The 12306-nt window shown below is 41.6% G+C and overlaps 1 protein-coding gene across 1 annotated transcript in view; it reads left to right on the top strand.

Moving 5' to 3' along the window:
* TAF15 (TAF15 RNA polymerase II, TATA box binding protein (TBP)-associated factor, 68kDa) overlaps nt 1–7087 on the top strand; it is a gene marked incomplete at its 5' end in the record, with an annotated part of 17985 nt that extends 10898 nt beyond the window's left edge. Inside the window, 9 exons of the mRNA XM_009705279.1 lie at nt 1711–1745; nt 2347–2379; nt 2955–3064; nt 3599–3728; nt 4818–4907; nt 6276–6360; nt 6451–6536; nt 6642–6744; nt 7048–7087. Coding sequence (XP_009703581.1) covers nt 1711–1745; nt 2347–2379; nt 2955–3064; nt 3599–3728; nt 4818–4907; nt 6276–6360; nt 6451–6536; nt 6642–6744; nt 7048–7087 — 712 coding nt within the window. The remainder of the gene's footprint in view (nt 1–1710; nt 1746–2346; nt 2380–2954; nt 3065–3598; nt 3729–4817; nt 4908–6275; nt 6361–6450; nt 6537–6641; nt 6745–7047) is intronic.
* Nucleotides 7088–12306: the final 5219 nt, after the last annotated feature.

Raw genomic sequence — 12306 nt, 5'->3', positions numbered from 1 at the left:
CTGCTGAAAATTATTGTCATAACGAAGTTTTTTTTAGCTGAAGTGAATTGGAGGTGGCAGAAAGGTATTTAGAGTAAATTTTACAATCACTATTGTGTTTTTATGATCAGTCCTTGAGAACAGCCAGCCTTAAGTAAAGACCAGCTCTGATGTTGCATATAGAATTAATTCAGTTTACCTCTTTAATGAGCAGAATTAATTACTTAGGAGTAAATGACACTGCAATTTAGCATTCAGATTTTTTCTGTGGAGAAGCAGTTTAAAATCTGCAGCAAAAATTTATTTTAAGAAAAGTCCCAGTAAAAGCGATTGTCGTGACAAACATCTAATACTCCTTACGTGTACTGTCACAGAATGTCTCTCAATCCAGTTTTGAATATCTGTTGAAACTTTATTTCTGTTTTGTCCCTGGCTTTGTGCAGATTTTATCTCATAAATGTTAAGTCAGCAGTACCTTCCATTCATGACTTTGCATTTGTTGTAACAGAAAACAGATGTATAGAGTGCCAAAGAAGTTACTTCCTAATTTTATTTCCTTGCCTTTTGCTGGGGTGCTTGTGTCCCCAGTTTGGAGTCTGATGTGTCGGCAGATAGATTGAATTAAAACCTGGAGTGACTTCTAGTTGTGAAGTGCATTGGTGGAGAAGCTACTTGTACTGGCACGATAGTTCGAGTCTGGAGGTAGCCCTCTACATCAGGGTTCGAACTTACACTGGCTTTACACTTTAGCTGCTGAGTGTGAAAGCTGTCAGGATTAGGTGAACCTGCCTAATTTTCAGGTGGCAGCTGTGTCCCCCGTGCGAAGGAGGGCAAGCAGGCAGTTGTACATGGCAGTATGGGGCAGTTTTTCTGACACTTGGTTATTGACTTTTTAAAAAAATCCGGTGATTGTATTTGTCCTGAGGGCTTTGAATATTGATTATATTGTGTTCGTAACATGGATGCAAGTAAAAATACTGTTGTAAAAAATCCTACTAGTACGTTTACATTGAAAAGAGCGAGGGTTTATTTTCATGCACATAATTGGAGGCATAACATCCTGTTTAAAATCCCCTTCTAACCTTTGAAAATTGATGTGTGTAATCTCTTAACTTGGTCTACATTTTGTGCCACAGGTTTCAGAATGAATGAAATAAAACTTCACGGCCTCTGCTTTTGAAGCTCACATACACACGCCTTCTCTGTAATGTCAAGTGCTAACAGTACAGTAGGTCCCCACAGACCCTTTCTCAGAGAATGGCTGATACTGCTAGTTTGTCCCCTGTATATAAATGCATAACAATGGAGGTTAATTAACTTTAGCTCTTCTTACTTCTAGGAAAGTACTAATTATTCCAAAGTAGCAATTACATCTGCAATTAAAGCTCATTAACTTTCATGAAAATAATGTTTCTGTTTTAAAACTCAGTTTTCAATAGCAGTCATTTTGGCTTACGGGATGGGAGAAAGTATTGAAACAACGACATGTGTGTGGGTTAGTTTAAAATACTCTTTAGGGCTTCTCTCCTCCAGTGCAGCACCCTGTGAGATTATTCACTTTCCTGTAATTTAATTTTTGCACATGAATGAGTAGTGAGGAGAACACAGAGATGGTGCTTTAGCTGCCAGACAGTAACTCTCAACTTGTGATCAGTTAACTGTAGATTGAGCCTTGGGCTCAGCACGTAGAGACTTAAGGAAGAAATCATTTCTTCAATTTTTCCTCTGCAGTGGTGGTGACCGTGGTGGCTTCAAAAATTACGGTGGTAAGTGCCGAGTATCCAAAAATGTTTCAGTGGAAATTCTTTATAAATCTAAAAGCCACCAATATCTTGTTACTATCTAGTATAGAAGCATTGTAGCGTTTTGGTGAGGCTGGTGTGTTCATGAGTTTTAATAGCCAAACTTTTAGCAATAAACTGGATTTCTACTTTGTCAAATTGCATGAAAGAATTTGTGGAGACAGTGACATTCACCGGAATTTTTTTTCTTTTCTTTTTTTAATTTTTGTTACAAATGCTTCTTAGAAAGGTACTAGAGGTAAAAAAAAAAAAAAAAAAAAAAAGTGGTAAACTGCTTGGTGACTGACAACCAGCATTTGCAAGATAACACCAGCATAGCATCAGTGTGGCAACTGCCACATGCTGCAAGTTAAAGAACACGTTAACGTCCTACAGACACCTTCTGTTGAACGTTTTAATCTAAATATTCTCTAAATCTCTGGTTAATGTTTTAGATCTTAGATGCATTACATACATACTTTAAATATTTTCTTGTCTCTAAAAAAGTCACTCGAAAATGTTTTGCTAAAAATAGTATTTTTCCTTTTTTTTTTTTTTTTTTTAAAAAAAAACAACTGTGTCATAGGTCAAAGGGATTATGGACCGAGATCAGATGCTGGTAAGAAAACAAGTGGTGGGTGGGAGTGGATTGTAGCTCTTAGGTCATTGCTTTTAAAATGTATGTCTAAAAAGATGGATGTGGCGGTAGTTGCCATTGCTCAAAAGAAATTTAGCTAAAGCTTGTCTTCCTTGAAAGAAATTTATTGTATTACATGAATTTTTGGATGTCTTTTCATGCAGCAAGTACGAATTTGCTGATGAACTTTGAATCTGCTTGAGCCAAGCAGCTGCTTTCCCTGCCATAACACTTCTGCTAACCTTGTGTTAACATATGCTACTTGGCTGGGTTTGGGTGTCCTAGCTGCATGGACAAGTTGAGTGTGTGGCAGACAGCTGGCCAGCTGTTGAATGTATTTGGTCTCTCATGTACTGCAGCATCTGAAGGTGCTGCGCATGCATTTTTGAAGTTGATGGTGTTAACTTCAAAATTATGCTCTATGCTCATCTTTTATTTCACGCAAGATGTCTTTGGGATTTAAGGGTCTGCTACTGGGCAGCATAGGCCTGAGCTTAAAATGTTGCTTCTACTGCTACCACAAAAAAGTATGGTAAATGTGGCTTATTTTTTCATAGATTCAGAGTCAGACAACTCTGATAATAACACTATCTTCGTGCAAGGACTTGGAGAGGATGTTTCAACAGATCAAGTGGCAGACTATTTCAAGCAAATTGGTATTATAAAGGTATGTGAAATGAGAAATAATTGGTAAGAAGAGAACTTGCAGAGCTAGCGTATTGGAAATGTATGGGTATTGTTCAAGGCAGTTGCTCAGTCTGACTTCCCAGCAGTTGTAGATAACATTTTTATCTGGGTTCCCAGATGACAGCTCATTTGTAAGCTGGTAGCGCCTTTTTTCCTAGTGACATTTAGATTGCTTCCTATCTCTTCTTTAGTCTTTATAACCCATAATACTGACACTATCCGTTGTACCACCTTCATACTTTAGCAAGTATGTTGCTGTGTTCTGTGACTGTTTCTTCTCTGTCTGCAATTCTAAATTAGGGCTTCCTGCACTTGACCTCATTTTTTGTTAAAGCTGGACCCATCATTACTTTGTGGAGAATAACCAGTCAGTATCCTTCAGTCAAAAGCATCTGTTTCTGCAGGCTAGCTCCAAGAGAATCTTCTTTCTAATGATACTTAGCATTACAGTTTATGCTCTGAACTGGCTTTACCAGTATTTCTCCTATGCCAAGTGTACAACTTTTCTTTTCAGACCAACAAAAAGACTGGCAAACCTATGATAAATCTTTATACAGATAAGGATACTGGCAAACCAAAGGGAGAAGCAACGGTATCTTTTGATGATCCTCCTTCTGCTAAAGCAGCAATTGACTGGTTTGACGGTGGGTGAGAGTACCTGTTCTTCTGGTTATTTATGAACCTAACAGGCGGTGGAAGAAGCAAATCAATAACCTTATTGGGGACCCCATGCTACTTTTTGTGTGGTGCTTGGGTTGGTTCGATTTTGGGTTTTGTGATGGTGTTTGCATGTTTGTTTGTTTATTTTGTTAGGGGTTGGTTGGTTTTTTTTAATAAAGGCCTCTATTTCATGGTATTTTGTGTGTGTGGGCTTTCTCTCTCATTCGGTGGAACAGCAGGTAGTGACTGAGACCAAAAATGTGTAATGAAACCGTTAGGGTTTGCTGCTGTACCTCAGTCATCCCTGCACAAAGTGTGAGAAATGTTCGTGTCACTCGGGAGAGCGTAACTTCTTGTTTAGATCAATAGAGCTGTAATCTGTATTAGCAACTGAGGGGATTTCCTACAGTGTGAGTATTGATATTATTAGTGAGGTGGCAGCATTTTTAGAGTTTGGCAATGGTTATGGCAGTCTTATGCCAAGTGCTTTGTATATACGCAGTGAAGAACAAGGTTTTTGTGAATTATGGTTTCAATGGAGGAAGAGAGCAGATCCCAGAAATAGGTTGCTATAAAACTCTTCAGATATGATGCAGGAAATACTGTGATACTCTTTTGTAGTAGTAAACTTGAGGGAAGGGGAAGCGCCTGCTCCTGTGACCTTGTGTGTTCACAGAATTTTAATAATATTGGGCAGAAACAGAAGGACATATTCTGCATCTGGTGTGAAATGATGGTGTGTTAAAAAAAAAATAAAAATATGGCATGGCATGTTATTTGAAGGTTTATATTTTGCTCATAAAATGCAAATTGCCTTTTGTTTAGCAGAGTAAAGCAAATATGACTATATTAGGCACGCATGCAGTCCTGTTTGTTCTGTGATAAACCTTCAATCTATGAAGAACTGAGACTTTGTGTTTTAAAAGTTCATGTTTTTCACTAACTTAGGAGTATTTAATTTTTGTGCTGGCTGTTGAATTGTGCCTTGTTGCCTGACTTGGGGGAAGAGCAAACTTGCTGTTGTGCTGTTGGGAGCTGTGTTGATCTTTCTCTCGCTTTCTGTCTTTCCACAGGAAAAGAATTTAATGGCAATGTTATCAAAGTTTCTTTTGCAACTAGAAGGCCTGAATTCATGAGAGGAGGTGGAGGTGGCGGACGTCGAGGTGGGACAAATCTGTAGAATACTTGTTTTTGCAAAGTTAAATGCTTTTTAACTATTATTGGTTTATAAAAGAGAAGTTGATTTTGAAGCAGCGATTCATCAAAGTATATGGGCCTTTGGGATTCTGCCATGAAAGGGAATAATAAGGATTGAACCAAGTTAAATAAACTGACATCTGTAATCTCTTCAGCATAAATTCTGTGCTGTGCATTCCTTTTGAACTGGAAAGTCTCCAGATCATGTCTCAGCATTGCTTTTGAAGAGATAGTATAACAATGATGGTGAGGCTGTACAGATTCCACCATATAGGTTTGAATTCCCAGTGAGTATTTGCTTATTACAGCAAAGCCTTGAGACACTCTGATGTTTCCAGATAGTATTATGCAGGGTAAATTATTCAACTTCTGCTGACTTAGAGCAGCAGTTGGATGTCTGACTCCTTTAGTTAAATAGGTGTTAATCTCCCTGATGCTCTGCATAACACAATTTTGTCAGTGAACCACTGGATATTAATTACCATTTTACAGGCAGCATGCTTTGTGCGGTGGCTGTCAACAAATTTCTGTTCTTAAATCAGGCAGTTTTGTAGACTGATAAAAAATGATTCTTCAAGAACTTCAATTGGTATAAAAGTTCTTAATCTTTTTGATGCAGAAAGTAAGAACTGTGTTGTCCCTGTGCTTGTGTCGGATGCATCTTGGCATTAATCCAGATAATTTTTTATTTTTGTTAAGTTTTTGTTCTGTGATTAAGTGTGGCCATATATAATTGGTATTATACATTGTTAAAGCTCTGTGAAATTTTATTAATGCTCATAGTGGGTTTATATTTACCCATTGGCAATTCAAGCAGATCGAGTTTCCTTTTACTACTGAAAAAGAATTTATAAAAAATACACGATGAAGGAAATTTTTTCTGGCCATGATGTACTATCCTTGCTTCTTATTTTACCCCATCTGCCCAAGTTATAAATCTGTCTGTATGAACATGTGTATTTCAGCTATGCAGATACATTAACTTCAGGAAGTCAAATGCTGTTGAGATTTGGTAGTGGCTGGAACTTCTGTTATTGTTGCCCAAGTCTTGTAGCTATCTTGTAGCTAGTAGTAAATGAGCTAGTAGATGCTGAATTCTGCAGTGGTACAATTTTTTGTCATTAGCACTACCAGCTTCTTTCAGAGTTCCTAATATGATTTCAGAGGCTTGCCTAGTGGGGATATATTTACATTAAACATTTACTCCTCCTTCCACCTCAAAAGTATGTTTGTCACTTGGGTTCTGAAGCCAGTGACGGTCCTTAATAAATGTTTCTCATGTATAGGGCACGGACACTTCCCCTCCTTTATTCTGATTATAATTTTGTCTACAGGTTCACGAGGTGGATATGGAAGAGGTGGGGGCTTCCAGGGTAGAAGTGGGGAACCCAAAAATGGTGATTGGGTTTGTCCTAACCCGTAAGTGTCATTTTAATTGGGCAGTGGTGTTTCATGTATACTCCCTGAGTTTCTTAGCAGCTAAGCATGCGGAATCCTTATCTTTTCCAGAGCCTGTGGTAATATGAACTTCGCTCGCAGGAATTCCTGCAACCAGTGTGGTGAGCCCAGACCAGAAGACTCACGTCCATCAGGAGGTGTGTAAAAACAACTGCGTCTCTTCTGAAGTGTTAAAAGTGTTAATTTCTCCTGCAGCTTTTTTGAAAAACCTGGCTGATGTGTTGATTTGCATTTTCCTCCAGATTTTCGTGGGAGAGGTGGCTATGGAGGAGAAAGAGGATATCGAGGGCGTGGTGGCAGAGGCGGTGATCGGGGAGGTGGCTATGGTGGTAAAATGGGAGGAAGGTAAGCAATTTCTTTGCCCTTGCTTGGTTGTGGAGCATACAGACTGTGGAAGCGATGGGGGCTGTGGGAAAAGCGTGTTGTTTATGTGTGCACGCACAACTGTGCTATGAAAACATTAACTAGAGATAGGAGCTTCCAGAGAAAATAAGTTAGTTTGCCTGTTGAGTGTGTTTTGTAAGAATTTTTGAGTAAGGCTATCTAAACAGAAAAGAATACACAGAAGTGGGCGTAGAGATGTTTGACTGGAGGGACTATTTGTTATTTGCTTAAGGGATTCCTTATAACTTTTTATTTCCCTTTCAGAAATGATTTCAGAAATGATCAACGCAACAGACCATACTGAAGACCACTGTGAATGTTTTGTTTGTCTTCTTGATGCGTTTGATAGTGAAATTGCCAGTTTTGCCTGCCGCTTCACCCATGGCCTCTTTGGATAGTGGAATTGAGTGAAACTAGATTTTTATTTTGGTGGGAGGGACTGGGGTGGTTTGGGAGGATTTTTTTTAAGCAAGACATTGAAATTTAATCTTGATTTCAACATTCTCCTCTTCCCCCCCCCATACCTTTTCAACAGGCCCTAAGAAGGAAAAGGATAAACTGTAAAATATTGCCAAAATATGAAGTGTTTTGTAATACAACAATAAATGCTGATTGTTTTATTTGTGAAATCTTTACTGTTTCATGATTACTTCAGTTGCATGTGTTTCCTTACATATTCCCTGTCTTCCTGTGGTATGACCTAAGTAGTAAATAGGGTCTTGTTTGAAATTGCACTGCTGCTTTGACCCTAGCTCTATGCGTTTGCAAAAATCTGCAGTTAAGCCGGTGGCGAGCCTACTTGCTATTGTGCTCTCTATCCCAGACTTGCAGAGTTGTCCCCTGCTCCTTTCTTACTTCCCTCTGAGACTGAAGTCCTGTGTTGCCTGCGTTTCCCGCTACGCCTGCTTTGGTGTGCCCTGCAGCCTTCCTGAGGAGCAGGCAGATGGCAGTGTGTTCTCCTGCTGCCAAGGAGTGTGTTAGCTCAAAAAACAAAGTGGGATGGCTTAAAAAAAAAAAAAAAAGGTAATTTGCTACATATTGCTGTTCCTTTTAATTGCTGCTTTTGAAACATGGGTGAAGTGTTGTGTGCAGCCATTTCATCTTCGAGATAAGATGCAGGTAAGGTTCAGCGGACATGTTGTAAGCATTATTTGGGATTCAGCACTGAACTCAAAGTTTGAAGAATCAAGGGAGGTTAATTGTCACTCCTCCTCAGACTGGGTCACTCTGCGTGCTCCAGAGGTGAGTTAGTGGGAATCTGTGACAAACTAGCACTGCCACAGTCCGCTTGTGTCCAGTGCTGCCTTTTCATCCCAGGCCTTTAAGGGAGAACGTCTGGTTGTCCGGTACTCCGGTGGGCAAAACACTACAAATGCAAGTTCTCAGGGTCTGTAGTTACAATTTTGATAATTGGGCATACAGCTGCACAATATCCATAGTCTCTCACAAAGAAATGAACAAAAATAGCTTTTGTTAATGTTTATAAGCCAGCTCCCTAGCTTGGTGTACATTCATGGTCACAGTAATGGTAAGTTCAAAACAGCAGTTACCCGTGGCTGTGAATGTAGTAACTATGCTGTGCCTTTTTAAGGTTTCTCTTGGAAAGCGTGAGTGCTGTTGCTGTCAGAGAAGGCATTTGTCACTAGTTGTGGACAGCTTGTTCCACTTAAAACAGTGGAATTTGATGTGTGTATGTATTAGTGACTTTATAAAATTGAATGTATGGGTGAGGCTTTAGAAAGGCAAATTGTAGACAAATAAATTCAGTATCTGTTGTTTTGCTTAAGATTTAAGATCTGAGGCCTAACTTGGTTCTGTCAAAAATGAGCTGGGCTAGAAACGTTTGAGTGTTTACCGGTTTTAAGCTAGTGTGATTATTTTGAGCGAAGCAGGCTGGAGGGTGCTCTCGCACGGCGCTGCCTTGGCAGATCTGAGGGAGTGGTGGCTGCTGGATGGGGTGAAAGAGGAAAGCAGTGATAAGCAGCGAGAACAGAACGGGATGTGTCACCGCCTGAGGTTTCTTCCCCGACGCAGCTGTGCTGGCACGCTGCACTGTGCAAACACCTCCTTGGGGCTGCAGCTTGGGCCCTCCAGGCTGTGCAGAGAGAGTTGGGGATGGCTGAGCGAGCAAAACCCAGCGGTGCGGAGGCAGGCACGGCCGCCTGTCTGGTCCCACGAGTTCCCTGGTGGGGCTCTCCCTTTTTCCCTCCTGGGGAAAGGAATGGGTGATTGAAAAAGCTGGTACTTCCAATATTGGGAGTAACAGTTCTAGCTCCCTTTAATACCGACTCAACTTCCAACCCTGCTTTCTCCCCCAGGAGTAGAGCACCTCTGTCTTTAAACAGGCACTACCCAGCTGGATTACGAAGTAGACCAGTTTTCCAGTGAGCCACAGAACTGCTGGAGCTGTCACCACCTTCACAGCTTTTCCAGCCTGGCAACGGTGCTGAACGTTTGTTTTGTTTATGTGCTGGTCTGCACCGGGGCGAAACGCAACCTGTGTTCTTACATGTTCTTCAAGACAGTGACGACATCTTTTGCACCAGCTCTTCTGTCTTACAGAAAACTGGCAGGTCAGACAGAGAAAGGGTGGTACTAGTTTGTCACCTATGCCTTTTAGTTGCTTTTGGTGTAGAGAGAGTTTAGAGAGGCCTGGGAAGTGATGTTTTGTAAAAGATGTAACCCAGATGATGGGTTAACTATGTCGTTGCCCTCCAACTGTTTCTGCAAAGTCCTTTAGCGCTGCGGTTTTTCTCCACAACTGCCTAAAGTTCAGCAACATAAGCTTTAACTGAGGTTAAAAGAAAAGTAAAAAGCTTGAAAGAAAAAAAAAAAAAAAAATCTGTAACTAGTATATTAAGGATTGAATGAATTTTAGCTTTTCCTGGCATGGTAACGTTTGCTGTTAGCTTCTTGCACGCTGGTTAAGCAGACTGCTCGTTTAAATACAGGGCCTTCCTAAATGCTAGGAATCTTCCTGCATTTAGTTAAATAAACTGAGCAGGTCGCATATTTAAGTGAGCACTGGTGGCACTGCGACTACCTCCTCCTGTTTCTAGGGATTTATTTGTAATAGTATGCAAATAAAATGCTTTATTAATGCTCAGCACTCTTCATAAGAAGACTTATACTTATTCTACGGATACTAGAATTCTTGCTGGTTTGGTTTTTAAACAGATAATGGTGTCTGTTGATGAGTAATCTTTTAACAGACCAACAGCTGAATCAGAAGGCACATCTGATGAATCTTACTTTGAATTTATCTTCAGTAGGTGCTCTGTGAGAATTTGGTAGGACTTTATACAATACAATTGCAAACTAAGGAGAGACGGGACTGCAGATCTATGAGGAGGTAGAAAACCAAGAGAAGCTATCCCAGCAGGAGCAGCAGTTTGGGTTGTCAGAGCTGGGGACAGCTATGCTCTGCCTCCTTCATCTCTTTTGATGATCTATCCTCCAATACATGTTCTAAGCAGCGAGGTTTTAGTTTTGGAAATCAGTCCTGTATGGAATGCTGGTGGCTTATTTATAAAAACACATCTACCACTTGCCAAGCTCAACAATGACTTTATGGAGACGAGCGTAACAGAGGGATGCCAACGTAGGAGAGGCATGTGATCATTACCGAGCTGAAATGCAACAATAACAGCTAAGCAATTTAAGACACGGCCAAATAGTTTCTGGGCTGGCTCTATACAGCCAAACCCACCTCACCCTAAGAAGTCATGCAACTTAATAAGTTGCTCAAATACCACAGTCCTGGAGAGATAGGGAAGCAGTGACCGAAGCCAATAGCTCGAGTCTTTGGGGTTTTGGGGCCAGGATTCAGCCAGCGCTGCTTTGCCTAACCTAGAAATGATAATTCCCATTTCCAGGGTAACAAAGAGCTCGTGTGACGTTGTCCCCAGTCGATGATGTTGCTAGTGCTGCTGTAGAAATTGCTTGTAAAGCTGTTGTAGCAAAACACAGCTGTCAGAATGCACCCGAAGTTGAAAAGCTTTTCATACGGCTAGGATGGGGTCTGCTGGGACTCCGGTGACAGCCTGATCCTAGAGAGGGGTACGCGTGGGTTTAGCTGTCCTCCGAGCAAATCACCGCTGGGGTTCACTCAAACTGCTCCAGGGGATGCAGCCCGAGGTGTGCTGATGGGTTTGCAGGAGGGCTCGTCAGCTGGATGCAGCCTCTCTCGACCGCACCGCCTTCCCAGGAGCTCTGCAGACAAAAGGTAAAGCCAAGGAAAGCACGTATGGATTTTGCATTTTTTTCCTAAACGCCCTTCTGATAGGTATCTGTTCCTGGCTCTGTTTAAGACGGGTGACTGGACCAGACAGACTTACCGAACACATTAAGGACATGGGGAAGTCCTTTGGCTTGTGAGAACTTACCAGGCACAAATGAAATACCCAAGAAAACTCTGTCTTAAGCAGAAAAGCTTTACCCTTGTGATGGCTAAAGCCAGGGGAACGTAAGCTTCTTGTGCCTTTGTAGAGAATGTGACTCTTGCAGGCCAGGGATGCTGCCCGTACCGGAGGGCAGGAGGGGAAGCCCGGACTGTGCCCGTCTGGTCTGAGCTGACGTGGTCCCAGATCCGACCACCCCTCAGCGGCGGGATGGGCATTTTTGGCATTGCCGGACACGGCAGCCAGCGAGCCCACCCCGTTGCTCTCCAGCTGCTCCAACTGTTGTTGAGCAGCAAACATTTGGAGAATGGCTGTTCTCCAGAGGCACTGTCTGGAGTGGATGAAATGGAACAACTTGAACGTGTTCTTAGTGCAAAGCATGAAAGATTTTTTTATTATTATTATTTTTTTTTTTTTTAAACTGGCAGTTCTTGTGCATCACATCCATCCTGGATAGAAACTGCCACAGAGGACTAATGATGTTGCTATTTGCTTATCAGTTGTGGTAAACATTAAAAGCTGCTCCGAGAAATTTCCCGTCACTCAAGTGGTGTTTCATAATGTTGATTTATAAACTCCTCTTGGAGCTCACCTCTGCGGAAGCTGGCAGGGATTCACCGGTGCTCAGCTGCTCCGCGCTGCACCCCTACCCACAAACCAACCTCCCCGCGTCCAGCCTCCGTGTCTGGGGTAACGGCGTTCGGTTCTCCGTGAGGTCCTCGGGTCAATATGCTCCTGGTATTAAATAAGGAGCCCTCTGGATCTCTAAGTTCGAGCTGTGGAGGCATCTTAGGAAAGGGTTTAGAAATCAAGCTGTCTGCGTCGAGACCTTTTGCGTTAAATTTGAGGGAGATGGGATTTTTGTCTGGAATCGGGAATGTTTAGGCAATCAGAGCTTGTATGGATCGATTTATCGTGCTCTTCCGTTTTGTTTTTTAGTAGAAATTTGTCAGCTCTTTGCCGTAGGTTTAACTTCTCAGGTTTCAGTTTGGGGATAGAAGTTACATGGATTCAAACTCTTTCTTCTGCCCCACGTCTGAGCTTTTACGTAACGCTGAAAGAGCTGGAAAACTGTTCTACCTTTCCACAAGATAGCTTTTCCGTTCCTGATACCATTCTGATC

The sequence above is a fragment of the Cariama cristata genome, unplaced genomic scaffold (assembly GCF_000690535.1).
Source record: "Cariama cristata isolate BGI_N322 unplaced genomic scaffold, ASM69053v1 scaffold22348, whole genome shotgun sequence".
In the NCBI taxonomy this organism is placed as follows: Eukaryota; Metazoa; Chordata; class Aves; order Cariamiformes; family Cariamidae; genus Cariama; species Cariama cristata.
This window is presented reverse-complemented; position numbering and strand designations above follow the sequence as displayed.